General features: G+C 40.2%; 2 protein-coding genes across 7 annotated transcripts in view; one reads left to right on the forward strand and one right to left on the reverse strand.

Annotated features, from left to right (window-relative positions):
- Positions 1-29: 29 nt before the first annotated feature.
- Positions 30-20,509, forward strand: cep290 (centrosomal protein 290). 6 transcript variants are annotated; one of them, XM_077595358.1, is made up of 53 exons: positions 30-315; positions 585-725; positions 2,924-3,001; positions 3,107-3,164; positions 3,245-3,291; positions 3,826-3,981; positions 4,372-4,425; positions 4,581-4,601; positions 5,317-5,463; positions 5,541-5,723; positions 5,797-5,886; positions 6,536-6,658; positions 6,745-6,868; positions 7,139-7,302; positions 7,739-7,901; positions 7,972-8,072; positions 8,154-8,220; positions 8,563-8,639; positions 8,733-8,808; positions 8,899-9,020; positions 9,155-9,307; positions 9,727-9,879; positions 9,962-10,077; positions 10,176-10,278; positions 10,484-10,714; positions 10,969-11,142; positions 11,247-11,549; positions 11,750-11,901; positions 12,002-12,113; positions 12,232-12,687; positions 13,063-13,227; positions 13,306-13,413; positions 13,533-13,667; positions 13,741-13,980; positions 14,040-14,147; positions 14,223-14,422; positions 14,673-14,886; positions 14,943-15,080; positions 15,147-15,359; positions 15,430-15,546; positions 15,659-15,801; positions 15,957-16,112; positions 16,685-16,799; positions 16,898-17,491; positions 17,675-17,803; positions 17,950-18,033; positions 18,111-18,269; positions 18,338-18,457; positions 18,889-19,058; positions 19,146-19,287; positions 19,611-19,657; positions 19,781-19,857; positions 19,934-20,509. In XM_077595358.1, the coding sequence occupies exons 2-53, from the start codon at positions 612-614 to the stop codon at positions 20,158-20,160; spliced, it is 7,719 nt and encodes a 2,572-aa protein (XP_077451484.1). In that variant the 5' UTR covers positions 30-315; positions 585-611; the 3' UTR covers positions 20,161-20,509. The 6 variants fall into 6 exon arrangements, with proteins under 6 accessions (XP_077451484.1, XP_077451482.1, XP_077451481.1 ...); XM_077595356.1 differs by having other exon boundaries at positions 31-496; positions 19,146-19,293; XM_077595355.1 differs by having other exon boundaries at positions 32-315; positions 19,146-19,293.
- The window catches only part of LOC144070872 (centrosomal protein of 290 kDa-like), a 30,912-nt gene continuing 4,376 nt past the window's right edge, over positions 1,400-27,935 (reverse strand). The window contains exons 17-41 of the mRNA XM_077595362.1: positions 27,564-27,673; positions 27,413-27,478; positions 27,250-27,325; positions 26,642-26,745; positions 26,496-26,570; positions 26,362-26,437; positions 26,125-26,231; positions 25,973-26,047; positions 25,837-25,903; positions 25,355-25,467; positions 25,078-25,242; positions 24,774-24,920; positions 24,555-24,662; positions 23,911-24,122; positions 23,635-23,848; positions 23,368-23,496; positions 22,831-23,043; positions 22,347-22,489; positions 22,177-22,269; positions 21,924-22,029; positions 21,514-21,648; positions 21,195-21,253; positions 20,794-20,876; positions 20,626-20,732; positions 1,400-3,139 (exon numbers count right to left, since the gene is read on the reverse strand). Coding sequence (XP_077451488.1) covers positions 20,644-20,732; positions 20,794-20,876; positions 21,195-21,253; positions 21,514-21,648; positions 21,924-22,029; positions 22,177-22,269; positions 22,347-22,489; positions 22,831-23,043; positions 23,368-23,496; positions 23,635-23,848; positions 23,911-24,122; positions 24,555-24,662; positions 24,774-24,920; positions 25,078-25,242; positions 25,355-25,467; positions 25,837-25,903; positions 25,973-26,047; positions 26,125-26,231; positions 26,362-26,437; positions 26,496-26,570; positions 26,642-26,745; positions 27,250-27,325; positions 27,413-27,478; positions 27,564-27,673 — 2,765 coding nt within the window. The 3' untranslated portion in view covers positions 1,400-3,139; positions 20,626-20,643. The remainder of the gene's footprint in view (positions 3,140-20,625; positions 20,733-20,793; positions 20,877-21,194; positions 21,254-21,513; positions 21,649-21,923; positions 22,030-22,176; positions 22,270-22,346; positions 22,490-22,830; positions 23,044-23,367; positions 23,497-23,634; positions 23,849-23,910; positions 24,123-24,554; positions 24,663-24,773; positions 24,921-25,077; positions 25,243-25,354; positions 25,468-25,836; positions 25,904-25,972; positions 26,048-26,124; positions 26,232-26,361; positions 26,438-26,495; positions 26,571-26,641; positions 26,746-27,249; positions 27,326-27,412; positions 27,479-27,563; positions 27,674-27,935) is intronic.

Here is a 27,935-nt window from a genome sequence, read left to right on the forward strand (position 1 = left end):
AATTTTGGATTTTATTATATCATGTGACTGTGTGTTGGAAGAAAACACATGTTGTCACAATATGAAGAATTATTCTTTCAATTGCCTTAAGATAAAAAAAAAATCACCGTACTTCTACAGTACAAAACTAAATCTTTAGGTGGCGGTAATGGCATCGATTGCATTGAGAATGCCATTGGACACATTATACCAGAAGAAGAAAATGCCGAGGAACTACAACAAAAATAAAATGATGCCGCGTAAAAAGAATTTTTTTTAACGATAGATTTAAGAAAGCATCGATCGTCTTATTTAAACTTTGTACATAGTCAGAAGGTAATGGATGTCTTTTGGACATAATGTGATACGTCTTCATTTGCGATTTTGGGTAGAACAAACACTCGTTAATACATAATACAAAACATTAATTCCGTTTCACAGAACGGTCTTTTCATGGTTTGATGATTCGATGGTTTTAAAAAAACAGCTCGTTGCGATTTGCTGCTAAACGTAATATGTAGGTTGGTTTTCGCAATAGTCAAACTATATTGTTAGGATATATTTGTAATAATGTAAGCCTGTTGTTGCGTTTTTCTTGCTGAAAGCTCTCCTCAGCTGTGTGTGGCGTCGCCATGGCTGGGATGCCTGTTGCTCTTGAGTGGGATGAGGTGAAGAGGATCGAGGCGCAGAATTTCCACGAATATGACAAAGATGAACTGGACGATCTTGTCACACGCTTCACCTCGGTAACTATCCAACTCCAAAAAAGTTGTTTTAAACCATCTGAAAAGGGCTGAGTGGCGTCATAAATTTGGAAAAAAACAACAACATTGCATCTATACCCATCTCATCTCTTCTGAACCGCTTTATCCTCACTAGGGTCACGGGGGGTGCTGGAGCCTATCCCAGCCGACTTCGGGCCAGAGGCGGGGGACACCCTGAATTGGTGGTCAGCCGATCGCAGGGCATAAGGAGACGGACAACCATTCACACTCACCCATACCTAGGGGCAATTTAGAGTTTCCGATCACTCCACCTTGCATGTTTTTGGAATGTGGGAGGAAACCCACACAGGCCTCGGGAGAACATGCAAAGTCCACACATTTAGACCGTGCTGGATTTGAACCCAGGTGAAACGTACTGAGGGAAGCAGCACCCACTGTGAGGCCTTCTGACGATGCATTCTTAAAATCTGATGTTGACCACTGCAATATATGAGCTGGAATACTGTGAATTTCATGTTGAATTCACCATCATTACTAAAGTATAAATAAAATATACTGTGGAGAATTATTGCATTTTTAAGATATGATTTTAAAGGTACAACTGCAATACCACGAAACTGAAATATTTTTGTCAAACTTTATCCTAGTATGAAAAATCCTATACCAACCAGTATTTTGGTACTGTGACAAGACTACATGCATGCATATGATTCCTTCCTTGTTTATTATCATTTCCATTTTCAACCTTTCTTACTTTATTGCACAACTCTTCTTGACTCAAACTATTTTCCATTATTCATGGGGTCTACGCAAACATTCTTTTCCATTTCTCATGGGGTCTATGAAAACAAAGATTTAAAAAGTGTTGACTGAAACACTTGATCTTCATGTTATTCCACATCGGTCATGTTTCCTGACGACCACCTGGCCTAATAAAATGTTCATTTAAATCATGTATTTAAAAGGAAACATGAAGAGTCCATTCTCCCATAGTGTAAATAATGTTCTAATGGTGCATACAATTTGGAATAGCATACATGATAGGATCTACACATTTTCAGACCACCGTCACTAACCGACCCCACAACCCCTTGCACAAAATTCTTAGCACTTTGGAAAAAGCTCATTTTTGTGAGCACCAAAGGACTGAATATAGGATGTTTTGAAAAATAATGATGTTACAAATTGAATGACATTTGACATGAGCAGTATATTTTTGAATTAACTCCTAACATGAGGTTGACAGGTCGCTTTGATTTCCACCGTTCATCATACCAAAAGCATGAATGTTATCAGCGTGTTTTGTTAAGGCCTCTTTTTCACCAGCATCTGCATTTATTTGTTTTGGTTGTAACAATTCCAGAAACCAGGCACAAATATCTCGCTCAAATATGCCACAGCAGTGAAGATGAAAATGATCCACAATAAGTGGAACATTTTTCATTATTCCAGATGGTCGATTGTTTATATAAACATGCAGCGATGCCACACAACGTCAAATGTACAAAAAATACAGGCAAACAATAACTAGTGGGGTACATGTTGAAACTATTCTCGAACAACCACTTCAGGGAAACATTTATTGTTTGGTCATTTTAAAGCCAGATTCATTGAAAACCCCAACAGATCTCATTCTCATGTTTTGTCCGCTCAATACTTCCCTGCTGTGATACAAACAAAACAAACTGATATTCATTAATTCCTTTATTTTCTGAACTGCTTATTCTCACAAGGGTTGTGGGTGGTGCTGGAGCCTATCCCAGCTAACTATGGGCACCATGCCGGGGACCTGAATCGATGGCCAGCCAATAGCAGTGCACAAGGAGTCAGACAACCATTCATGCTCACACTCACACCTGGGGGCAATTTAAAGTATTCAACAAGCCTACCCTGCATGTTTTTGTGATGTGGGAGTAAACCCACTCAAGGGCGTGGAGAACATGCAAACTCCACACAGTCAGGACCAACCTGGGATCGAACCTTCAACCCTAGAACTGTGAGGCCGACGCGCTAACCACTTGGCCGCCGGGCCCCCCTAACTAGCTGACGGAAGTCTGAAAATATATTGATCAAATGTCAAATCAGTTAGCTTTTGTATACCGGTAAATGTAAAGATGCAGTTAAGGGGCCTTTGTATAGCTCTTTTTCATGCACATTATTTGCCTGAAAGGTTTCTACTTATTAATATACTAATGTGCTGTGTCTGCATTGTGTCACAGACAGAAGAGTGGCAGTTGGAGCATCAAGCTCAGGAAGACGTTGTCCACCTACTTCGAGTGTTTCAGTCCCTGCTCAAGGTCTTAGTCTGCTCTCATTTGCACTGTCTAATAAACTACACTGGGAAATAAGCAGCAGCAATTGTGCCTGGGTTTAAACACCATGTTGTCTTAACAATGCCACAGACGAAACATCAGGAATCATCCCTCGCCATGCAGCTGGTGGAAGAGCAAGAGAAAAATGGTTAGTGCATATATCGCTCTGGGAACAAAAACACACTTCCTATGTTTTGTTTTTTTGATAATAGCATTTTTGCTGTCTAGAAAATAAACTTCAAGCCAAGGTGATGAGACTGGAGGATGACCTCAAGGTAAGGCTTTGTTTTATTTGGCTAAATGCAGAAGACATCTATCGTCCTTTTGTCAATATCACCTCGGAAGAAAATTTTGAGTTTTGAAAAATAGTTGCAGTAATTCCACATACATTTGCTCATAAGTCATATTTGGTCTAGATTGACACTTTTAGTACTATCAATATATTTTTTTAATATTGCATTTTAGTGGTATTTATGGTTATGGGGAATCAAATACTATGTTAAGAACTTTTATACTTTTATGTGTACGCTTCTAATAAGTCTTAGCTGGCCCAATGATACATGTATAAATGGCTGCATTGTGATTGGTTGAACACCTAAGAGGATTACACTTAATTCTGAGGATAGTGACGGTAAAGGCCATTTGCACTGCGAGGCTCTTTATTTCATTGTTTTTACACGCAATATAACTACAGAAACTGTTCTCATTGCAAAGAAGAGGTAATTTGAGAGAGATCCATGTCTTTAAATGTGTTCATAAGTGTTATTATAAATTGCAATTGTATTTCCATTTTTTGTGTCTGGTCGCAGTACGCCAAGAGTGGCGGAGGTGGTGGTGGTGGTGGTACAGACAACCGCTTCCTGCGGAATGAACTCAGTCAGCTAGAGACTCAACTGGAACAGAAAGAAAAGGAGGTGACGCACTTGAGAAGGGAGATGGGAGGAAGCAAGAAGACTATTGAAGAGGTAGGGACATCCTAGTAGACTAGTTGGGCTAGGATTCCAAACTGTGTTTAAAAGTGGCTCTGAAAAAATATGTTTCAGTTTCTATTTTATTTAATAGAATAGAAAAACAATAGCAGTTAGCCAATTTTTGTTTTGCTTATGTGTCAATGAACCAGTAAAACTGTGGGAAGTGAACTCAAAACCATAACACGTATAGATGTATTAAAAAAAGTTTACTAGCAATAAAACTGTCATACATTGGGTCATATTAAAGACCATCCTGAAGCTCACTTTTTTGATTCAAGAGTTTGTTCTGATACTATGGTGAAAAACATTTGGATTCATTGAAAGTCATAAACAAGTATAATTGCTGTTAAAGATGATTTTGTTTGTGATTTCTGTGTTCTGTAGTTAGTAAAGCGGTCAGAGGCAGCTGAAGACGAGGTGAAGACGCTGCGGAAAGAAGTACGTGGCTGCCATGCACTCCCAAAACTTCACGTTTTTTCCCTCTTAGCTTTTCACCTTTTCTGTCTTAATACATAATCCTTCAAATTTCATTTGTCATCTGCTTTTTTTTCTGACATCTTTTCCATTGCTCTCTTTGATCTGCTTTGCCAAAGATAAAAAAGCTCAAAAAGAAGGTAAGACTTGTAGGTTGTGCAATTAAGTTTGATTAAAGGGCTCGAGTTTCCTACATCAAAAAATGACAATCGTAGTCAGCGTTCATAAACATTGGCTTTCTCAAGTGAAGGCCATTTTGGATTGAGGAATCCGTCAACGAGGAAATTGCCTATGATGGGGCTTAAATGTTCAATTTCTCCCAGAAAAAGCCAGTTTCAAGTATTTCCACAAAAATATGTCAACAAGCCACATCTTAAAACACTCCAATATCTTAGAAAACATTGTGACTAATTGGTAATGATTTATTTTTGTTTTTCCCTTAAATGCTTGAAATTTGGCTGACACTCGACTCAGAAATTTCTTATAAACTGAACTGTGTGCGTGCTGTGTATTTGTAGTATGAGACAAAAACTGAAATATCTTTCAAAGACCTACTTGTCAGCCGGGTTTAAGTTGGAACACGTGGAATGTTTTGAAAGTTAAAAAACAAAAATGTCTCTCATGCCATGGCTAAAGGAACAAATAAGTTTGACATTTTGGCTCCAAGTGTTATTTAACGTTTGATTTCCAGGGATCCGTCAAGGACAAACAAACCTTTCCAATTGCTGTGTGCCTGGAATTTATTACGCACAAAACAATTGATTTATCTTCTGGGTCATTTTTTGCTAGGTTTATAGAGCTAGAATTGTAAGTCTTGTAGAAGAAGTATGTAAAAATAAATTTGTCCTGGTTCAGAACACCCAGCTCCAACAGGATGCAGACTTTTATCAAGGAGAGTTGGAACGTAAGGAGTCAGAAGCATCCAAAGAGGAAAATGCTGAGACTCAGAGAAAGCTCAACTCAGCCAACCGCCAACTTTCCCAATGCCTGGATGAACTGCAGGTATCCGATTTGCAGCATCCATACTGCCATCTATGGCGTCGAGTGATCACAATTGTACTGATTGATTATTATCTTAGCAAGCAGAAGATGAGATGGCACGACTGAAGGCAGACAACCTCCACATGCAGAAATGTGTGATGGAATCAGCCAAGGAGATGGAGAAGATGAGCGATGAATACAATAAGATCAAGATAGCCGTCCATCAATGCGACTCTCTAACGGACCAGCTGCGGAAAGAGAGGGACCGTGCCGAGCTTCAGGTAATAAAAAGAAAGAAAAAAAAAAACATCTTTAGGCACGTTGAAATGTTACTGTCTTCCACTTAATGTGCAGGTCAGAGAGTTGACACAGAAGATTAACGACACGACGGAAGAGAATGACCCCATTATGGCAGCGGTCAACGCCAAAGTGGACCAATGGAAGGTTAGTTGATACCTTCTCAGCAACTTGAAACAGTGAATTAATGATGGTCAAAAGTATTTGCCATCACTTGCATGGGCATTCCAAATAGTGGCCAGCAACACACGCAAATAACTGGATTCCCCATGATGCACACTCACAGTATGGCAAATAATAATCGAACCCACAACCCCGGGCCTGAGAGGCCAACGCGCTAATCACTTGTTCACCGGGCTACCTGCATTGGTCTTTTTAACCCTCAATTATATCCAACTATATTTAATATTATTTATAAAATGGTAGTACAAATAGAAGCCTCAATGATTGTCGTTACTAGTTATCCCATCCAAGTTGTTTAAAAGCTTGCCTAATTTCAAGCACCTCAATTCCCGATGTTAAGCAAAAGTGTTCCCCTACATCATGTGTCAAACCGATTCCGCCGAGGGCCGCAATGAGTCCTGGTCTTTGTTCTAACCGATCCAGTGCCGACATTTTAACCAATCAGGTGTCTTCTAAAATAAGTAGCACCTGACTTTAATTAACTGATTACACTTGCAAAAGGTATCCTCTTGTTGAGTTGGAATGAAAACCTGCACCCACTGTGGCCCTTTGAGGACCGGTTTGACACATGAGCCCTACATTGAGAATGTTTTCTTCCTCATTTTTTTCACAGCAAGTGCTCTCTGGAAAGGACGAGGAGATTTTGGTGTACCAGCAGATGATCCGTGACCTCCAGCACAAATTGCGCACGGCTCAGTTGGACCTGGACAGAAGCAATGTTGTTACATTGCAACAGGTCTATTCTGCACTACATGCATACCCTCTCCTGATCCTCTCTCTGATTCTAACAAAGACAATTGTTGATGATCGAATGCTTCGCAGTCCGTGGAAGACCGAGATGAACAGATCAAGATCCTGAGAGAGCAAATTGAGCAGTTTACAGGGGAAATGGAGAAGCAAACACTACTTATGGAGGGTTTGAAGGTGCCCAAAAAGGAAAGCGGAAGTGAGTAGCTTGACATTCTAAACACAACAAAAACAGCTGTGATTCGAAAAGGTTATTTTGAAGTTGATTTTTGAAAACCTGCACCTGTTAAACCTACACAGTTTGACAAAACATTTTAGGTAATACAAAACAATTAGGATGTTTTGCCTTGTAAGTGGCACAGCTCCAGTACATTTATGTGCCAAAGGTTTGACAATTTATTTTTGTCTTCTGAGCAAACCAATTTTAAGAATTTGGTTGTCCAAGCAGAACAATTGTGGTTGTTTTAAGTGCTGGTCCAGCAGAGAAAGATGGAGGAGCTCACATCCAAGAATCATGCTGCCGAGATGAGAGCAGCAGCCGCGGAGGAGGCTTTGAGGAGAGCCGAAACTCACGCGGAAGAAAAAGACCAGGAGATCATTGAAGCCTTCAAGCGCCTGAAAGATTATGAGCGAGTAAGGTGACCATACGTTTAAAGGGGCCATAGCTTCAAGATGATGAAGATTCAATTTAACTAACAAAGCATACTTTGTTATGAAACTGCAACTAATTTTCAATAATATCAATACATTTTGGCGCCATCTGTGAATAAGTGATTTCCCCTGGAATGTTCCATTTTTGATCAACAAAATAAGCACGCTTTGTATGTTCTAGAGTGGTGTTGTGTGTGTTGATCACAGGACTGGAAACCAAATACGAGTAAATTACCAATGTTTTGTAATTCAGACACTGATATAAGTACTGATGTTGGTTGCTTTAGAAAGGCCCTTTGTCATTCATGTGATGCCGCTGGAGTAAATGCGTGTCCAATCAATTCTGACTTCTTTGAAAAGCTTAAGACAAACGGGTTAAGTAAAGACTCTCTCATGATGAATGCTCACTCTATTCCAGGGTATATACGGCCTCGAAGAAGCCATCAACGAGATCAAGGAGTGTAAAAGTCAAATCCAAAAGAGAGATTTGGAGTTGGGGGCTGTGACCAAAGAGATTAACCAAGCGTACATAACAATCAACCAGGTCGCAGAGGAAAATGAGGATTTCCGAGAAAGACTTGGTGATTTTTTTTTATCACATTACAAAAAAATAACATTTTCTGACTCTTGTTTAAACGTTTCTTTTCAAAGGCTATGAACCAAGGCATGAAGTGGATCTTGAGGAATTCAAGCACGCCAGAAGCCTCAAACAACGGCAGTACAAGGCTGAAAATCAAATACTCACTAAAGAGGTATAAGTAATCCAATATTTTTACTGCTATTTTTCCCCATGACCAGTTGTTACCAGTTGTTTAAGATATCTTCGTGTTCAGATTGAGCGTCTTGAAGAGGAACGACTAGAAATGAAGAAGCAAATCAGACTTCTGGCCAAAGAGAGAGGTGACAATTACAAGTTCTAAAAATAGCTTCATGCCATTTCTGTCTGTTTAAAGGGGAATCAAATTGAAAATATTTTTGCAAAAATATCTTGGTAGTCCCTCTACTAGCCTAAAAATGTTGCCATTTGTTGCAAAAGAATTACAAAAGATGAATAGACAAGAAAGTTTGTGTTCCAGGGAACTATGCGCTGTCTGTCCTACTTCCCGGTAGTTATCATATGATCCTTTTACTTTAATTAACTATTCATCTACAGTTGAGTAATCAGTATTTGAATGGTCAATAGAAGCCATTTTGTGGCCACTTCCAGGGATTCAATCCAAGGTTACACTTTTGTGTCTTTAGGGCTACCTCCATCCCTTTTGGTGGAGGACGATGCAAAGTTGCCCAAGATTCACATGGATGAAGAGCTACGAGCCAAGGTCAGTTTCAGGAGGACCACTTTAGTACGTTGTCAGGATGAAAATGCTTTTCAAGTCCTAGTGGTCAATAATTTCAAAACATTTTGTCTGCAGAATGAACACCTTGAAGAAGAAGTAAAAATGCAGAAAAGACAACTGAAGCTGCGCAAGACTGAGTTTCAACTCAAACGTAAACAGAATATTCCCATTCATTCCATCAGTTTGTCCAGTCAGTCCATTTCAGTGCTTACATTTGATTATTTTCTGACTTTCCCCAAAGTGGAGCAGCTCTCCAAGGAAAAGGGAGATGTGGAAGCTGTACTAAAAGATGTCCTCCAGTCTTTGAAAACCAAGAAGACCTTACCGCCTGATGCTCATTCTAGTATTACCGGTCTGGTGGATGTAATTAATCTCACTGTTGAGGTTCTAATCCTTTCAATCCATTCTAGTCTGTTGTAATGTGTCCCCATGGCAGCCATCAAAGGCACTTCCTACACTTCAGAATCCCTTTTTTTATTGAGTCCTTATTTGAACAGGACGAGAACATAGGAGGCAAACATCTGACAGTGGATCTTAAATCTCAAATCCATGAGCTTGTGGGCAGGAATCAGGAGCTGCGGCGTGAACTGAAGTCCATCCGTGAGGAAGCAACTGGCAACATTTCTCAACTCGCTGCTTCAAAAGAGAAGGTGCGTCCAGGAAAAGGCAGCGTTTTTCATAGATCATGTTTTGAAAGACGTCCACCAAATTTCCTGTTGGTTGGTCAAACTGTTTTGGGTTTTACAAAGAGCTTTTCCTTTCAGTTTGTAAGCAATTTAGCACCTGTCTGTGATATTTGCTTTCAATACTGTTTGGGAGAATGAGAACATTGGTTCTGAAACGTTTTAAAATTCTATACTGTTAAAAAGGAAAATCTTGAATCTTCACGTGCTTTCATTAAAACCAACATGAACTCATTGGTTGCCAATGTTAGTGGTGTTTTAACTGAGGCCTGGCAGTGATCATTCGCTGCCACACTCCCACGAGGGCAAATAAGTTAAAATACGTTTACTAGATGGCTGGCAGTGATTGTGACTTTCCTGCATGCCTCCTTTTTGCATGGTGTCAGATAAGTCGCCTGGAGGGTGAACTGGAACACATGAGGAAGTCTGGCAACATAGGTGGAGGCCTTTTCAAGCCTTTGAGTCTCCCCCAAGGTCTAGAGCCGAGTAGTATGGAGGTCATCAACTCTTTAAACGAGTATGCCATCCGTCTTCTACAGGTTTGTATCACCCTGTGTGCCAAGTTGGATAAATAAAAAGTATTAGTACTAAATGTTGTATTTTCTTCTTGATGACAACCAGGAGCTTCAGAACCAGGAGAACACAAAGGATATGCTGACTAAAACATTGGAGGAATACAAAGAGAAGTTTGCAATTATCAACCACCAGCAAGGGCTTCTCTATGAGGAATACCTCAGGTTTAAGAGATTCAACTTTCCTCATTGGATTCTTGTGTGAATAATGTTTTCAAGTGGCTGAACGTTGATTTTTCCATCTGTCAATTTTTTTTTTTCAGCGAAAAGTCTCAATGGGAGAAGGAAAAGAATTCTCTGATATACAGCAGAACTAGACTTGAAGAGCAAGGGCAGGTGGATGCTGTTAAACTCCAGCAGTTCAACGTAAGGCAATATAGAATGCAAAACTGCTGCCTTACTGAAGACTTTGACATTCCCCGCCAATGTCTTTCATGCACTTTTTTTCCATTTCATTAGACAGACGGGTTAGACTAAGTTAGCCACTTAGACTGTAATACTGCTCAACTTTGCACCCTCTTATTTTGTTACCGTGGGGAAAAAGATTTCAATTGCATTTCCCTGATTGTAGGAACTACTAGATACCCTTGAGAAGGACCCAGAGGAAGTCAGGCGGCATCTAAGCGAAGTGCTTCGCCAGATGACCTTGTCTAAAGTGAACGAGAAGAAGCTGAGTCGCCGCTGCACCACCTTATTGGAGCAGGAACAACACTTACGCAAGGAAAATGGCCGATTAAGGGATGATGATGTTCAAATGCAGACTGCCGTCACACAGAGGATCGGTTCCCTTCTTAGAAGCAAGGTACAAAAATGAATTTTGAGCATAGTCCAAATGTAAGGTTTTTCTTGCAGAAAAACAGAGGCCGAGGTGGTAACATTTTTCAATTGATTGACAGAACTTGGGCTTCTTTAAAAGGTTTTAGGTGTATCTTCCAACTGTTAAAAGTAGTTTTCATGACTGCGTTTTATAGCTAGAAATTAAGTGAAGTTTGTTTTTCATTCAAGAATAAACTCTGTCGTTTTCAGTAGCCTTTTTTTGCTGTTTTCCATTAAAAGGAATCAGCAGCGTACAGGATGGCAGCCCTACAGAAGGCTGTGGACGAAAGTGTGCCGGCATCTGAGCTAGAGAAGGCTAACAGGCAGTACACGGAACTCACCGTCAAGTACAGGGATGTATTGCAGAGAGATGGCCTGCTGGTCAAGAGGACCACTAATTTGGAAAATCTGGAGGTGGGCAAACACAACCTGATGAAAGCTAGGAGGTTTAACTGTTTCCTTTTGGACAATGGTTCTTACTTTGAGGTACCTCTCCATTCTATTTTTTGTCCCTATAGAGTGAGAATACATCTCTAAGAGGCCAAATGTCCACCATCAGCAAAGAATTGGAAATCACAAAGGAGAAGCTGTACAAGTTGGAGCATGCATGGGAGAATGCTAAGTCGGAAAGGAGCGAAGACAACACAGAGAATGGTCCAGACCAGGGGACATCGGCTGCCAGGCAGATGGCCACACTGGAGATGAAGGAGTTGAATGAACGACAACGGGCGGAGCATGCCAGCAGCATGTACGAACAGCTGAAACGCTCCCTCAGCAAAGTGGAGGAACGAAATGCTGAGCTAGAGGCCAAGTTTGCTGAGGTAAGTTAGGAAGTAAAAGGGTTTCTTTTTTATGACTTCTATACACTATTGAAAACATTATTACCATGTTGTAAATTCAGACATGTTCATTTAGAGAATTTAAAAAACTAAAGATGGGAGTTCTTTTGTCTCTTATTCATAAACCAGCCTTTCCATTGAATCATAGCGTCATGCGCAAGTGTTTTTATTTCCCTCCTCAGATGACAAAAATGAACGTAGAGGCACAACACGTGGAGCGAGAACTGAGGGACGAGCTGGCCGAATGCGTAACCAAAGCGGCCGGAGATGCCGACCGGGCAAAGATCACAGAGCTGGAGGCCGTAGAAGCGCAACTACGCGCTGAGCTTTCAAAGTATAACTAACAAGCAGTACAATAATCTATTGATAATACCATGTTTTAATTTGTACGTCATTTTTAAAAGCTTTTATGTATTTTTATCCGTGAACCATAGGCTTCGGGAGGTTTCTGACATTGCCATGAAACAATCATCGGTGTTCCAGGCTCGACAACATTCTAAAGATAAAGAAGTGGAATCCTTGAGAAGACAAATTTTAGACCACCAAGTAAGTGTCTAATCTAATCCCATGCACCGGTCCTTATTTCAGAAAAAAATCAATGATTAATCTTTCTGATGCTGACTAAAATGAGGTCAAAAACATCCACTCTTTCTTTTGTCTTCAGTCTCAATCCGATGAGAAAGCCCTGGTGGCCAAGCTCCACCAGCACATAGTGGCCCTGCAACTCAGCGAGTCAGACGCCTTGGCCAAACTAGCTGCTTCCGCTGCCCACGTCCGCCATCTGGAGGCGCTTTTGCGGCGCACCGAGCAGCGTCTTGACGCCAGCGAGCAGGCGCTATACCTGGCCCGCCAAGAGGCCGGCAACCGGTGTAGGCGTCTGCGGCAGACGGTGCAATCCCTGCGCCGGCAATTTGCCGGCGCGCTGCCACTGAAGCAACAGGAGAAATTCTCATCTACCCTGGTGGGACTCCAGGAGGAGCGTGCAAAGGCTTGCCAAGAGAGAAGAAAAGCAGAGGAGGCGCGCAGGGTTGCCGAATGTCGAGCAGAGGAGCTGGAGTTGAGGCTCCAAGGCCTGGAAGAGCTCTGTGCTACACTGAAAGATGCCAAAGGGGCCCAGAAGGTTGGTTGTCCTCCATGCCTTGCCATGTGTGTCAATGTGGAAGCATACTTCCTCTGTGTCAATGTGGAAAAATCAAATTAAATCAATATGCTCAGCCAACAGATCGAAGCCAACTGCCAAGGCACAACACTGTCATCATCTATCCTTTTTATGTAGTACTTGTCTTTAGTCAGGCTAAATGTGTATGCGTGTAATGTCTCTAGAGAAAAGCAGCACATTGGGACATTGAATAGAATGTATCTAATCAAAAAGGACAAGAGTCTTACCTGATATATATTTTTTTGTTTAAATAAACAGCAGCAGATAGTCAGTGGTTCATTCCGTTTACAAAGTATTCTCCCGATAATGCAACTAAACCAGTTGCCATTCACACAGGTACGCGAGTGGCACAAGAAGTTGGAAGAAGCTCATTTGCAGGAACTGAGGAAAAGGAGGGAGGTAGTTGTTCAGAAGGAGGAAATCCGGTACCTCAAGAACTTGCTGGAGGAGCAGGAAAGAAACATCCACTCACTCGAAGAGGAGATAGTGCAGCTGAATACAGTGAGTGTGTGACCCAAGTTAAAAAGTTCCTCACTTGTAGACATTTTAGCATTAAATTATTTTTGTGTGTGTGTGAAGATTCAAGAAGAGCAACAACTTGCATGGGATCAACGAGAGTTGGAGTTGGAACGTCAACTAGATCAGCGCGAAAGCCACCCGAAGGAGTTACTGGGAGATGATGAAAAGGTTTATTCACACAATATATATTTATTATTTATCATCATTTATATCTATCATCAAAATCAAAAAGGTCAATTAAGATTTAATTTTTGTTTTCTAATAATCCTAACCCATTAATAAGCTAGGCAGAAGATGTGCCCAGCTATGTTCCAGACACAAATCTACCCCTCACTCAACAACTCGAGCTTGCCTTGAGGAAAATCAACGCGCAAGCTGATGCCATCTCAGACTCGCAAGCAGCTTGCAAACGTTTGGATGAGGCATGTTCTTTTATTTCCATTTTGTTCCTCTACAATGACACAAGATATAATCGGCATCACTTCTGTCAAACAGAAACTGAACGAGAAGGAAGCAGCTTTGCGAAAGTCTGAACAGAATGTGGTTTCCAGAGACAAAGTTATCAATGAGCTGCGAATCCGCCTCCCAACTCTTGTCACCGATGGTGGGCGTTCACTGGCGGACACAGAAGTTCGCAAGTTTGTGCACAAGACTGTCAAAGACCTCCAAGAGCGGTTAGATAAGAAAGACAGCATTCTCAAGAAATACCAGAACCAGTTGACTCAAGCTGTAAAGGTATGGTGAGACAAACTTAAGGATTAGTTCTTCTGACTAACCCATTCTATTTACCAAAGGATCAAGAAGAGATGATCAAGAGACACGACGAAGAGCTGAGGACGCTCTATCAGAAGCTTGACTCCAACAATGACACCACACTGGACCGCCTCAAACAGCAGGCAGCGGTACTCATATTTTATATCATGTTTCTAAAACACGACTGGGAAATCACATCATTAGTGCTCAATTGTCTCTGACAGGAGATGATGAAGAAACCCAGGATTATTGTGCCTAGCTCCAAACACCTGGACCACGTGGCTGAGTTAGAGCAGACAGTGTTTGAACAAGACATGTCCCTCACATCCATCACCAAGAAGCTGAAAATAGCCGCTATGGAGCTTGAGGAATTCAAGATGGCAATGGAAACACAGGACAAGAAACACATTGACGAGATTTCCAGGTTGTGTTATTTCCTGAACTTGGGGTTCACTTCTAATAGGTAAAACTTTTGGATCAGTTAAAAATAGTTCCAATTTATGACTGACTCGGTTGACAAGACAAAACTTGAAAACACTACAGAGCATACCATTAAATCAAAATTTATTGCAGTACAGCCTGTGGGCAATGTATGACACAATCTATAGAAAGCTGCTCTAATGGTATATTATTAAATATTAAACTACCATTTTAATCTGGTCCATTGGGCACAGGGTGAAGGAGTCTCACGGTGTAGAGGTCGAAGATCTGGCCATGGAGAATAAAGACCAGAGAAGAGAGATAATGGACCTGAAGAAGGAGGTGGACAGCCTACAGAATGAGCTGGAGATCCAAAAGGAGGCCAACGTTCTGTCGCCCAGCAACACCATGAAAAACTTGGTGGAACGCCTTAGACTTCAGCTCGTCCACAAAGAAAAACAGATCAAGGTACTGATGTTTGTTTTATAACTATAGGCTTGGTCTCATGGTTCTTATTTCTGTAGGCTCTCAGCAAAGTTCTCTTGGAACTGCGGACCCAGATGACGTCTGCTGCTGAGCAACAAGTCTTGACTAATGCCGCACAGACCGAGGAGAGGCTCAATATACAAAAATTGGTTGACAAGCACACCAAAGACCTGAAGGTGGGCTTCACGAATCAAAAATAACATTGTACATGATTCATGATCTGTGTGTATCACTCCTTGAAGGCTAAGGTTCAAGAGCTTAATGATGAGTTACAAGCAGCGAAGGAGTCAGCCAGGAGAGGTGAAAACATCCACAGAAAAGAGTTGGACAGTCTGAAACAAGAGCTAGATAAGAGCCAAAGCCATCTGAAGAGCCTTCAGGCCAAGAAGGAGGGGGGAGAACAAGAAATCGAGGAGCTGCAAAAACAAGTCAAGAGGCTGAGCAGCTGCATTCAGGTAAGAAAAAATATGAAGGTCGCAAAAACCTCTGCAGTCTTATTCTAAACTGAAATATTTGTTGATTTAGAGTCAACCTGTGATAGAGGAAAAGGGGCAAACCATTGAGAATCTGCAGAAAAAAATCAGGAAGTTGGAGTCAGACCTAGAGAAGAGTGCCGAACTCAAAAGAGTCAATCAGGGAAAGGTTTGTAAAACTCTCACCCTTACAGTACAGATCCACTGTAATTTACAATTTCTATTTGTTCCAAGCTCATCTTAATTGATTCGTTACGGTAATAAGGACTTATATTTGACAGAACAAAGAGGAACTCCTGCTGTGGGAGGAGGGTAAGAAGTGGCAATCTAAACTCGAGAAGGTGAAGACTGCTCTGAAGGAGAAGGAACAAGAAAACGACACTGTGTCCAAACAGCTCACCACTATGAAAGACCTCTATACCAGGTGTGGACAACATCACACCAAAAATTGTTTCGCATGATGCTGTCTAGTGGTTTGAATTTAATTTCCTTTTGAAATGGCATAGCATTCCTAGGAACTGTTGTGCAACTCTCGCTCGAAGGACAATTGATTAACTTTTTTTAATGGGGTTCATATAGACTGGAGCGAGAGAGGAACATTCTGCAGAGGAAGACAAAGACTCGAGGAGTAACGGCTGACCAGGTGGCAGGAGCAAGACGCGATGAGATGGAAAAGGAGATCCAGGAGCTGACGAAAAAGAATGCAGATCTGGAGACTCAGTTGATCACCATCAAGTATGTGTACTTCATTTTGGGGGACATTGACTGTGGTAAATTTGACTTTGACCTTAATCAAATCAAAACAACGTAACTACTCTTTGTGAACAGTGCAGCTCTGTGAATTTAGTCCAGGGGCAGGGAACCTATGGCTCGGGAGCCACATGTGGCTCTTTCGATGGGTGCATCTGGCTCTTCGCTAACCTGTGAGCTAAAATATGGAACCCGCTGGTGACAGAACTGAGATACTACGTCCAGTGCTGCTTTAGTCTTCTTTTTTGCATTACACTGCTAGAATGCATACTCTCATTGATTAGCAACTGCATAAGAATGTTGTCAAAAGTGTTCTTTTTTTCCACTTTAAAAGTGATGAAATTACTAAAATAAAAGACACCCATTTACATGTATTTTGACTTTTAAATTCGGAGTATGGCTCTCAAGGAATAACATTAGAAAATATGAATTGTTTATGGCTCTCTTCGTCAAAAAGGTTCCCGACCCCTGATTCAGTCTATGCAATGTTTGCCTTAAGATGAAATAAACCACCGAAAGTCCGTTAGTAACTGTTGTTTATATGGGGAACTTTTTAGGCAGCAACAGGCTTTAAGTCATGATGAGGCTGTGGAAGATCTGACTCAGAGGAACCGCCAACTGGAGGAAAGACTGGAAGCCATTGAGAATCAGATATGCCCCTCGAGACCACATGTAAATATTCACACAGGATTATTTTCTTACATTCTCTACTATTCATGATAAAGCCATGTTGTCTTTCACTGTCTATTTTCTTTTTCGACGGGCATCAGTCTGCTCCGTCCGCTCCACTGCGTACAGAGGGGGAAAACTTGAAGGCTTTTAAAGGCATGACTTTTGATGTGGATTGCGGGCCATCAGAAGCAAGTGTAGTGGTCAATCAAGGTGAACCATTGGGCACCTCTGAGAACCCGGAAGTTTACAAAAATACCCCCGAAAAATTGGAGTCTAATAGCAACCCTGACGAAAAGCATACAAGCCTTGAAGTGGCTGAAAACCTGGCAGCAGACATGAAGGAAGAAGACCTAGGCAATAGGACAGGAAAGGAAAGTGACTCTGTTGAGACCACATCTGGTTTGGAAACTGGACTCCGTGAAACAGAACGACACAAATCAGGTACTTTATCCATCTTGGCAGAAGATGAAAGGAATGATGGCGTAGGTAAAGATGATGAACTGGCTAGTAATAGTAAGGATGAGGTGGAATCAGGTACAGAAATGCCTGTAGAAGATGATGTGGCTACAAGAGTGACAAGAAACGATATTTCAAATGTTACCAAACCAAGCCACAACCTTGACAATTCTGACAGGAAACAAATGGAGGATGGCGTGAAAAAGCTGAAAAGCAGATTGCAAAAGAATCTAAAGGTACTCCAGGCCACTTCAGTCTTCTACTGTCCTAATAGTTCTGTAGCATCCCTACATAGCAGAGCCTGAGAGTGTTCCCCTTCAGTACCTTTCTTTTCCACATTAGTGTTGTAGGTACAGATTCCACACAGCTTTATATATTTTACTTTTTACCTAAGTCTACTTATCTTTGACCTACTCTAGATATCAGAGCAAGATAGCAAGACGTCAAGAGACTTGGACACGAAAAAAGAAAATCTTAATCTGGCTTCAGAGAATCTGGAGCTCCGTCTCCAACTGGCGCAGGCCAACATCGACTTGCCAAAGCTGAAGGTACACAAATATGTTACGTGGTAAAAATGGTACTCACCGCCTGAAAGGAATATTATTTGTTTTAATGTTTAATATACTCGTGCTTTAAATATTTCTAGTCAGTAGAATCTAGGGTTGTGTTTTGCTATTTTGATTTTTTTTTGTAGAGTAAAGTTGCAGAACAAGAGGACATAATCAGTGTCCTGAAAAACGAACGTGATGATTTGCAGAAAAGACTGGCCAATACTAAAGTATGTTTCTTTAGAAATGAACAAACTCATCTCCTTTCATAAAATCAGACAGTCATTTGATATGGGCTTCTTGACAGATTGTCTGCAGCGGTAAAACGGTTTCTGAACTCGAGAAGACCATCCAGTTTATGAAGAAGGTGGTGGAGAGGGTAAAAAAAGAGAATGAGACACTAAAGAAAACCTCCACAATTCAGAGTCAGGATAAGGATTTGGAGCAGGAATACAAAAACCTACAGGTTGTTGTCTGCTTGATATGCACCTTTTTTACCAAAGTACGATCTACCAAGGGTCTTTTGTCGTCTAGGCCAAATGCGACCAAGTGAAGGGTGAGCATGCTGCTGAGATTCGTAAATTGGAATCTAAATGCAGAGGACTGGCGAAGATCGTGATGGAAAATGAACGGCTACGAAAACAAATTAAACGGGTAACAATACAGACGGAGTTGATTAAATAGTAATAATAAAAAAATGACTTCAATTTATAGTCCTAAATGTTTAAAGTAAAATTCAGTTCTCCAAAGGAAAAACTTCAGTTATGTGGGCTCTTTATAGTAGTGCTGACCTCTATGAGTGTTGCAACTGTTTGGTGTCATACATTAAACTTGATAGTTTAATAAGAATTGTTTGCAGAAGTTAATTGTCTTTGGTCTGCTCTTATTAAAAAAAAAACCTAGCTAACAAAGAAATTGTTGGATTTTCAAAAGTTTTGTTTAAAAAAAAAGATACAAAAGCATTTTGGGTATATTTGAGATTCTAACGATTTTACTGAGGCAGAAAATTGGACTTCACATTGAAATTATGAAATTAACATAAGTAGTCAAACACTTAGTTTAATGTTGTCAAACCTCATCATCAGGAAGCGGAGGCTGCAGAAAAGTTGCAACTCTCTAAGACAAGCCTAGAGCTGTCCTGTGAGAAGTTGGAAGCTGAGCTAGAGGAAACGAAGGAAAGGCTCCGCGATGCCCTGTCACGACCCACTGTGGATGTTACTAATGTAAAGTCCACCAAGGCATCTGTTGTAACCAGGTAAGAGGGCATGCTTTCACCATCTAAAGTTGCTTCCCATTGTTGCTGTTTTTGTTTTTAGATTTTTTTTTGTTGCTGTGTCCTTAGAATGTTTGAGAACAAGATGAAGGAGCTGGAAAAGGAGCTTGTGACTAAAAACTCTAGCTTGGCAGAACTCAAACAGAAGTTGAAGGAGGCAAACCAAAACCAAGAGACTGCCCAGATCCGGATAAACCAACTCGAAGACCAGGTCGAGGTCTGCCACTTACTTTGTGCTTTTCCGACTGCCGGGAAACAATGCATTTTACTCAAACACAAGCTATTAGGGCAGGCTTGTTTTTTTACTTTTTGATCTCTGCAGTCCAGTTAGCACATGATTTGTAAAATAGGCCATAACCTCCCAGAGTAAATTCCCACGGTGAACCAATTAGTCTACATTTTACAAATGAGTATTCTGACTGGTTACCCAAACTCATAAGACCAAGGTGGAACAAAATAGGCAGTTCACAGGCTTAACTGTTCAGTTCTCTACATCCCTCACTGCAAAGTACTCTTTGTCTTTCATTTTTACAGGCTCACCAGGTAAAGTGTGCAGAAGCAGATGTCCCAAAGGAAATTGGGTATGCAGCTTTATGGTGTAGTCTTTGTATTTTCCTTGCCTTGTACTAAACTTCATATGTTCAGCTCGATTTGGGAATTTTACTACATTAGTGTTAATTAAGACAAATAATATTTATCTGCAGTGACTTGAGGAAAGACAACACCAAGTTAAAGCAAAGACTTGACGTGTACAGCGAGCAACGTGGTAAACAAGAAACAGGTGACACTCCCATGTGTGCTCTATTTCACACTTTACCCTATGGGAACTAAATCCTTTTCTCCTACTTGATGTTAAGATTACAAGAAGCTGAGAGATCTCCTGAAATCAGTAGAGGCTGAGAAAAGGGGATTGCAAGCCCAAGTTCAAGAGTTAAAGGGCGAACTGGGCAAATTGGATGCCGCATTTTTTGACGAGATTGAGGACTTGAAGTACAACTACAACATGGAGGTGAAAAAGAACATCATGCTGGAGGAGCAGCTCAGGAAAGTGCGTGACCGCGGCCAAAGAGCTGGTGTTAGTTGAGATCAAACTTGGTTCAGTGGTTCTCATTTCAAACCTTTGTGTCTTATTTTACTTGAGCTAAAACACATTTCTGTACCTTGGTAAGCATCACTGCCATTTGAACTTTGTTGTCAGTTGAACGTTATTTTTAACAAGACAAGCTGTCTTACAAATCTAAGATAGTTAAATATTACTTATGGGTATCTTTAAATGTACATTATTTATTCAATGATTAACAGTGTTTTTTTATAGTTGTCATTGAACATTTGCATTATGAATAAAACATTATTACATTGGTTATTTATGGAAAGTCACTGGCATGTTTATCTAACATTCCAAATTGTCTTTTGAATAAAAAGATGGCAATAGTTATCACCTTGCTTCTGGTATACTCTTACATTACAGTTCACTACTAGTTTATAATCATTAAAGGTTACACTACAGACAATACCGTCCGCTACCACTGAGATTTAAAAATAAAATTACCTCCAAAATTGAGATGGATCATAGACTCGTAATGTCTTCTATGTCACATTCACTGACGTCTTTCTCTGCTTCAGATGCTGGAGCTGAATTTTTTGGCACCTTGTCATCTAAGTGAAACAAATTGGACTTTAGAATGGTCATTACAGTAGAGCACATGCCGGAATGCACCTGTGTCACTTTTAGGTATCTTCACGGGTAGATCATCTGTCTCCGGGTTTTGTCCACGCTCTGCGTTGTCTTTCGTCATGTTACTGGTAGCACAAATTGAGAATTTTTAGGATAGAATATTTTGCCTTTTTTTTTCCAAGTTCAAATTTTGGAAGTGTTAAGGCATTTGACAAGATATACTTATATGGTTTGTAAAACATTTTAGGATCTTATTTACAGTTATAATGTAAATTGGAACTGGCTCGGAGCAAGCTTAGCGTTGTGATTTTTTTTGTTTGGTTCTTTCCTTTTTTGTGACGTCATACAATAATCTACCATTTTTTCATCAGGGAGTGTAATAACAAGCATTGCAGATTTGTTTTTTCAAAAATTAGTATTTTTTAAGTGGGGGGTCGGCGTACCTGAGTGTGGCAAGATCTGTTTCTGCTGCTACACTTTCAGTAATGTTTAACTTGTCCACCTGAAGATCAAAATAATCACTCACATTAGACGGCATTTTAAAAAAGGCAAAACAAAAAAGGTCTTTCATGTAACTACAACACAGAAGCAATGGACAATGGTAGTGACTTATGTCGCTTTGTAATCAGTCCAGATAGCATTGCCTTGTAACTGGGGTCTTGCAAATAATTCAAGTAAATCTTAGGGCATCATGATTGGAATTCAGCAGATATTTAAACATTATTATTCTGGTTGTTTATTTTTGTGAGCCGCAATGTGTACCTTGAATTTCGGCAGGTCTATGTTAACCTCCGCGAGCTGGAGACGCAGGTTAAGATTCTCTGAGGCCAATTTGAGATTTTCCTTCTCGAGGTCCTTGTCACTTTGCAACTGCACTTCGGAATTTTTCGTTGGCACCTGAAGAAGAAACTACATCTAAATACCAATAAATAAACTATACTCTGAGATAATGTAAACCATGGGTGTCAAAAAGGGCTAAGTGGAAGCAAAAGTTCCTGCCAACTGACACAGCACAGACAGTTTGACGTATGAGGTTTCTGCTATCAACTGATTGCAGTTGTAAGAGAACTTCAGTGGTTTGTAGGAAAACCTGCAACCACTTGGTCCTTTCTGAAAACGGTTTGAAATCTGTGATCTACACCATTATTTAAAAAATAAATAAAAAAACTTACAAGTGATGCTTCCAAAGACTTGTTGGAAATTTGCTTTTGTAAGAATTGCAGTATCTCTTCCAGTGACTGGTTTTTAGCCTCACAGACATTCATAGATTGCGGTTGTCTGCAAGGTTACCCAAAAAGCTCAAGATTTTGGAATAGCAAACATTTGTTAGACAAGCTTTCCAAAGAATAAGCAACACAATAGTGATGTTTTAGGTGAACAACAGTAGATGTGGGTGGACGTTATATTACTGGGACTGAGACGTACTTGGCGGACAACTGAGGCTCTTCGACAACCGGATCGGTCGTCAATCCTTTGACTTTGGTCTTCCTTTGCATTATGTTTCTCTCTCGCTCGAGCCTGCATCAACACAATCAATGGGGTTCAATTGTGATTGACTCAGAGAAGATGCTTTGTTGCTAGTAAAATACACTGACTTGGCATAAAGGTCTTTTAGAGAAGTGAGTTGCATTGACAGAAAGTAATTTTGTTGTTCCTTGTCCTTCAGAACATTTTTCACCTTGTCCAACCGAGATTGCCACTTCTTCGCCTCCTCCCACTGCTCAACTTTCTCTTTACTCTGTCAAATGAGAGCATTTAAATTAATAAAGGGACATCATGATGTGTTTTACCCTCCAAAGGAAGAGTTAAAGAACAGTGTAAAGGTTTTCTTTAAACTTGGCATACCATTTGGTAAATGAGGTAAACCTATTATATTGTATCCAAGACAGAAGTATCATCTACCTGGAATGTATTATTATTATTATTATTATTATTATTGAGTCGTAATGCATCATTGGAATAAATCACATTTCCCATAGATAGGCTTATGATTAGAGTGATTTCTTTCATAATTTGAATTGCACAAAATGATGTGTTTCATCTCACATCCCCATTGTAAACATCCCCCTTTTTAACAACCTGAACAGTGTCACTGCGACTCTTGATTCGCTTTCCCAGCTCTTGGAAGGCCTGCTCTTTCTCCTCCAATTGTGTACGAAGTGCCTTCTGAATGTTGAGGCTCCTCTGCAGCTTCTTGTTGAGGATGTCCACCTGAACCTTGAGTCTAGTTTCGTTCTTTCTGGACGAGACATTTATTGTCTCCAATTGGTCACTGAGTTCCTGCACCTGAACCTGAGTGAAAGATAATTGCTTTAAAAAAGCAAATGAATGCATGCTACCATACAAGATTGTCTCCGTATTTCTTTCCTTAGAGAAAATAGTATAAACATATTCATAGTCAGCTAAGACTATTACAAACACATTTATTCATGTTTGTTTTTAGATAAGATTTATTAATATTGGTGAATAATTTCCAATCAGGTCATTGTTTGTGGAAAAAACTAGACTGAGTGGTTGACATACAATCAATGTCCTGAAAATATGACAATCTGCATAAATAAGAATAATTACAGACGAGTTTACGATTTTGACTATTCGGTGACATTTGGCACTCACTTTAAGGTCTTTAGTGTGCTTGTCGACCAGCTTCTGAATGCTGAGTTTCTCTTCAGTCTGTGAGGCCAAGACTTGTTCTGCAGCGGAAGTCACCTGCGCTCGCATACCAAGAAGAACTTTGCTGAGAGCCTGAGAAAAGATGCAATATGACAACAAGATCCTAAATGGCTGCTATGGAAAACCTAAACTATTATGGAATCCTTGTTGAAAATAATTTTGACAGCACTATTTCTAACCTGGAGTAGTCATTCAAAACAATATCTCTACCTTGATCTGTTTCTCTTTGTGAACCAGCTCTTCCCTCAGGCGTTCCACCATGTTCTTCAAGGTGTTGCTCGGGGACACAAGGCTGGCCTCCTTTTGCCTCCCCAGCTCATTCTGGAGGGAGTCAATTCCTTTCTTCAGTTCCATTATCTGGCTCCTCCGGTCAATGGACTCAAAATGTGCATCTTGCATCTCTGCCGCATGAGACCTTTTCAGCCTATGGTGAATTCACGCTGTTAGCAGATTGGGGCTACTTTTGACAAAAAGTAAAAAAATCACCTGGATATCACATCAGCATGCTTCTTGATCTGTGTTTCCATGGCAGCCTTCTGACGCTCCAATTCAGTGGCAGCCATCGTAAGCTTCCTGTTAGCAGACGCAATAGACATGTCCTGCTCGATCACCAATTGCTCCAACTCTGCCATACGGTCCAGATTTTTGGATGTCGAAGTGGTCATGATGGGGCTCTTCATCGCATCCTGTGGATAGGACTGAAACCAAGATCTCTGATGGGTTTATTCAAATCATCATATATCAGCGCTGTTAACTCATTGGCTGCCATTCGTGGTTATACATGTCCAATTTATTTGAACTGAAATAAAGAAGGGACGTCTAGCAATCTATTTAAACTGGAAAGTGGATTGGACTAGTGCTGTCAATCGCAGCCATTGAGTTAAATTCCTCAACCCTAAGGAGGAAATGATAAATTGGTTGGGTAAAGCAAGTTATATTAGCACACAGGTACTCTGGATTAGCGATTTATTAAATGATAAACCCTAAATTATAGAAAATTATTTTTTAGGCCTTATTTTCAATTATCACGGCCATGTCTGCTCTATATTATCCGTGAAATTTGAGGGAATACTATTTTTTTTGTACATTACATATTAAATAAAATCAAAAGCATAATTGCGTATTAGTACCACTGCCTGGCGTCTGAGGCGGTACAGGGCAAAGTTGTTGTTGGAGTCCAATTTATCATACAGCATCTTCATCTCCTCAGCGTGTGTCTTGATCAAATCTTCTTGATTCTTTTGACAGCCGCAAAGTTAGAGACATAGTACAAGATATATACCTCTTTGACGTCATCGGTAGCCAATGAAAAAGCCACAAGGAAGCCGTGCCAACACTGTCAATTGTACCTTTCCTGCTTGAATCAGCTGGTTCTGGTACTTTTTGATCACTTCCTCTTTATTGTTGAGTCGACATTGTAAATCTTTTATGCTCTTGTAAGCCAGCATCAGGGCACCCTGGTTTTCTGCCTCATTACTGGACTTTTCCTTGAGTTTCTGTATTGGAAGGAAAGGCCTCCTCCTCATGATTTGAAGCATTGCTTTGAAATAATAACTTTGAACGGCTTATATCCAACTATTTTTTCTTTGTGTAGTGACTGTCCACCCAAATATATTAAATCTTATATTTTATATCTCCCTTTTACTGGGGTACCTCCTCCAAAAAATTGCAGGTCTGCTTCATCTCCTGGAACCTCTGGTCATGATTGTGACTCAACCTCTTGCTCTCTTTCTCAAGTTTCATTTTCTCCTGGAGGGCCTTCGTGTAGTTAGCTTGAAGGCTCGCCACCATATCAGTGATGAAGACCTTTAGGTTGGGCTAAGAAAGAATAGCGAGTAGTTAAAAGGTAGAGGGATGTATATGATTTAAAAAAATAAAATTAAAAAAAAGCAACTATTTTATAAGGCTACACCAACCGAGCCCTACTTACATTGGCCAGCTTTTGCAGACTGGGAATGTTTGTGGTGTTATTTTTCAAGGCCTCGAGAACATCTTTGAGTGTAGCCTCCAGAGCTCCTTTTTCTTTTAAGAGTTGCTCTACTTCTAGATGACAGGTAAAACCACATATGTGAACTTTTTTTTTACTGAGAAAAACTTTAAACACCATTATGTGGCATTCATCCCAGTTACTCTTTGTTTGAATGTGCTTTTCTTAACATTAATGGGGTAAAATCATTGGTGTGCAATAGCCACAATTGACCATTTGTAAATGGATAAAAAAAGACATTTGTAATTTAAAAATAAATAAAATTCATTCATTATTTTAAAAAAAGCGTAAGTGAAATTAAACAAGTAAACATGCTCTTTTATTTTAAAAATGTAATTAAAATAAAATGTTAGCCATAGCAGATGTATAAAAGGCTTACTAAAAGGATCAAAGAGACCAAAATGAAGTAAAATAGTTGTAATTACGCTTAAGATGGAATTTGTGGGATTCCGCTTCCCTCTGCATCATCGTCGCCTCTTTCCCAAATTCACCCTGACAACACAAATTTAATTTTTTTAAATTAGATTTTAAAGTAGATTTTCAATAATAGGTGTTATTTACCTGACATGTTACAACAGGAATGCTCCTGACTTCATCAGAGGTGTCATGAAATGGCATGTGATGCGTCTTTGACAGCTGATGTCGATTACAGGATTTATTTTTAATTGTTTCATTCCAAATATTTCAAGCTTTAATCTTGCCTAGCTGCTAACCTTGTAATATACCTCTTTGTTTTCATGAGCGCTGCTTGTTTGAGTCAGAATCGGTGGCTGTTTTACGTGGGTGACCTTTTCCTCTTGCAAGATAGACGGTGGCAGTCCTACAGAAACACAAATGTACAGTGTACACTAAGATTCACCATTTATTTAAAAATCAGTCTAAGCATACTAAAATCAATCAAATCTTAAAATATCAAAAGAAACACAATGGAGTTGAATAGATGAAATTACGATTAGGATGGAGCTGGTAGTTGAAGAGTTCCGCCTGCCTTTTTGGCATCATAACAGCATCTTCCCCAACTTCACCCTTCCAACACAAGATGGTATTACATTTTTTTTTCTAGATACACGGTTATATCTCTAACCTGAGACGTTTCAACTGGGATTTTCTTTTCTCCCTCAGCTGTGTCACCAGTTTGCATGCGAAGTGCCTTTAACAGCTGATTAGAGAACTCATTTTGAAATGTTTTATAGAAAATTTTGAGAGGCTTTAATTTTTCAAAGTGCCAACCTTGACTTTTGCTGCTTCGTTTTCGTGAGCGTTGCTGTTTTGGGTAAAAGTTGGTGGCTGTTTTAAAACGTGTGTGTCCTCCAGCAAAACGGGTGGTGGCAGCCCTATAGAAACACTAATGTGGGTTAAAAGTGAACACAAGAATTGCAGAGAGTACTAAAACGTTGGTACTTATTGGAGCACAGTATAAAAAAACAGAAAGTCACAAAACTTTCCTGTCTATTGTGTGACTTCAAAGTGTTTTCAAAGTATAAGTGCTATTTTTACCCTGAATTGGCTACCAGACAATCGTGGGGCACAATAATACAAAATCCATTCACTTACCCACCGTCTTTCGGCGAATCGTCCGAGTACCCACACCGTGACCGGACGATTCGCCAAAATCGTCCGAGTACCCTCACACACATACCTAGGGGCAATTTTGAGTGTTCAACCATCATAGCATGCATGTTTTTGAGATGTGGGAAAACCTGCAGTACCCGGAGAAAACCCCACGCAGGCAAACTCCACACAGGAAGTTAGAAATCCAATAGAGTTTGAATCCTCAATCTCAGAACCGTGAGGCGGACGTGCTAAACACCAAAAGGGACTACAATATAAATAATTACGCTTGGACCGGAGTTGGTAGTTGCGGAGTTCCGCCTCCGTCTTTGGTATCATCACCACAGGTTCACCCTGTTCACCCTGTAGACACAAGAACACAATTGTTTTTCACTTCTAATGAGATATTCAAATGTCTGTTTTTTCCCCAGACAAACAGATGTCCTTTACCTGAAATGTTTCAATGGGGATTCTCTTATCTGCCTTAGTGTTGTCACCAGTTTGCATGCGACGTGCCTTTAAGGGGTGATGTTGTTTAGAGGATTCATTTTGAATTGTTTTATGGAAAATTGTGAGACATTCAATATTTTACAGTGCCAACCTTGACCTGCGGCTCTTCATTTTCGGGAACGCTGCTGTTTTGTGTCGGAGTTTGCCCTAGTTCTTTAATCCTTGCAATATTGTCCTCCTTTAAGATGGACGGTGGAAGCACTACAGAAACAAAAAAATTGGGTAAAGACTGAAAGGCTCCGTTTATTTTTGAACTACTCCTGGAAATTGCCCTGAATTTTACTCATTTATTCAATTTCCGTACCACTTATCCTCACAGGGGTTGTTCAATTAATTTAATTAATTAATGTATTTTTTTTTCTTTTTAAGTGGATGATTTTAATTCCCAAGGTTTTTTGTAACCTCTTCAGTGAGATAATTGTAATCAGTCCATTATAAGACAAAGAGGAAGCATCAATTCAAG

This window comes from Stigmatopora argus, chromosome 3, assembly GCF_051989625.1.
Source record: "Stigmatopora argus isolate UIUO_Sarg chromosome 3, RoL_Sarg_1.0, whole genome shotgun sequence".
NCBI lineage: Eukaryota > Metazoa > Chordata > Actinopteri > Syngnathiformes > Syngnathidae > Stigmatopora > Stigmatopora argus.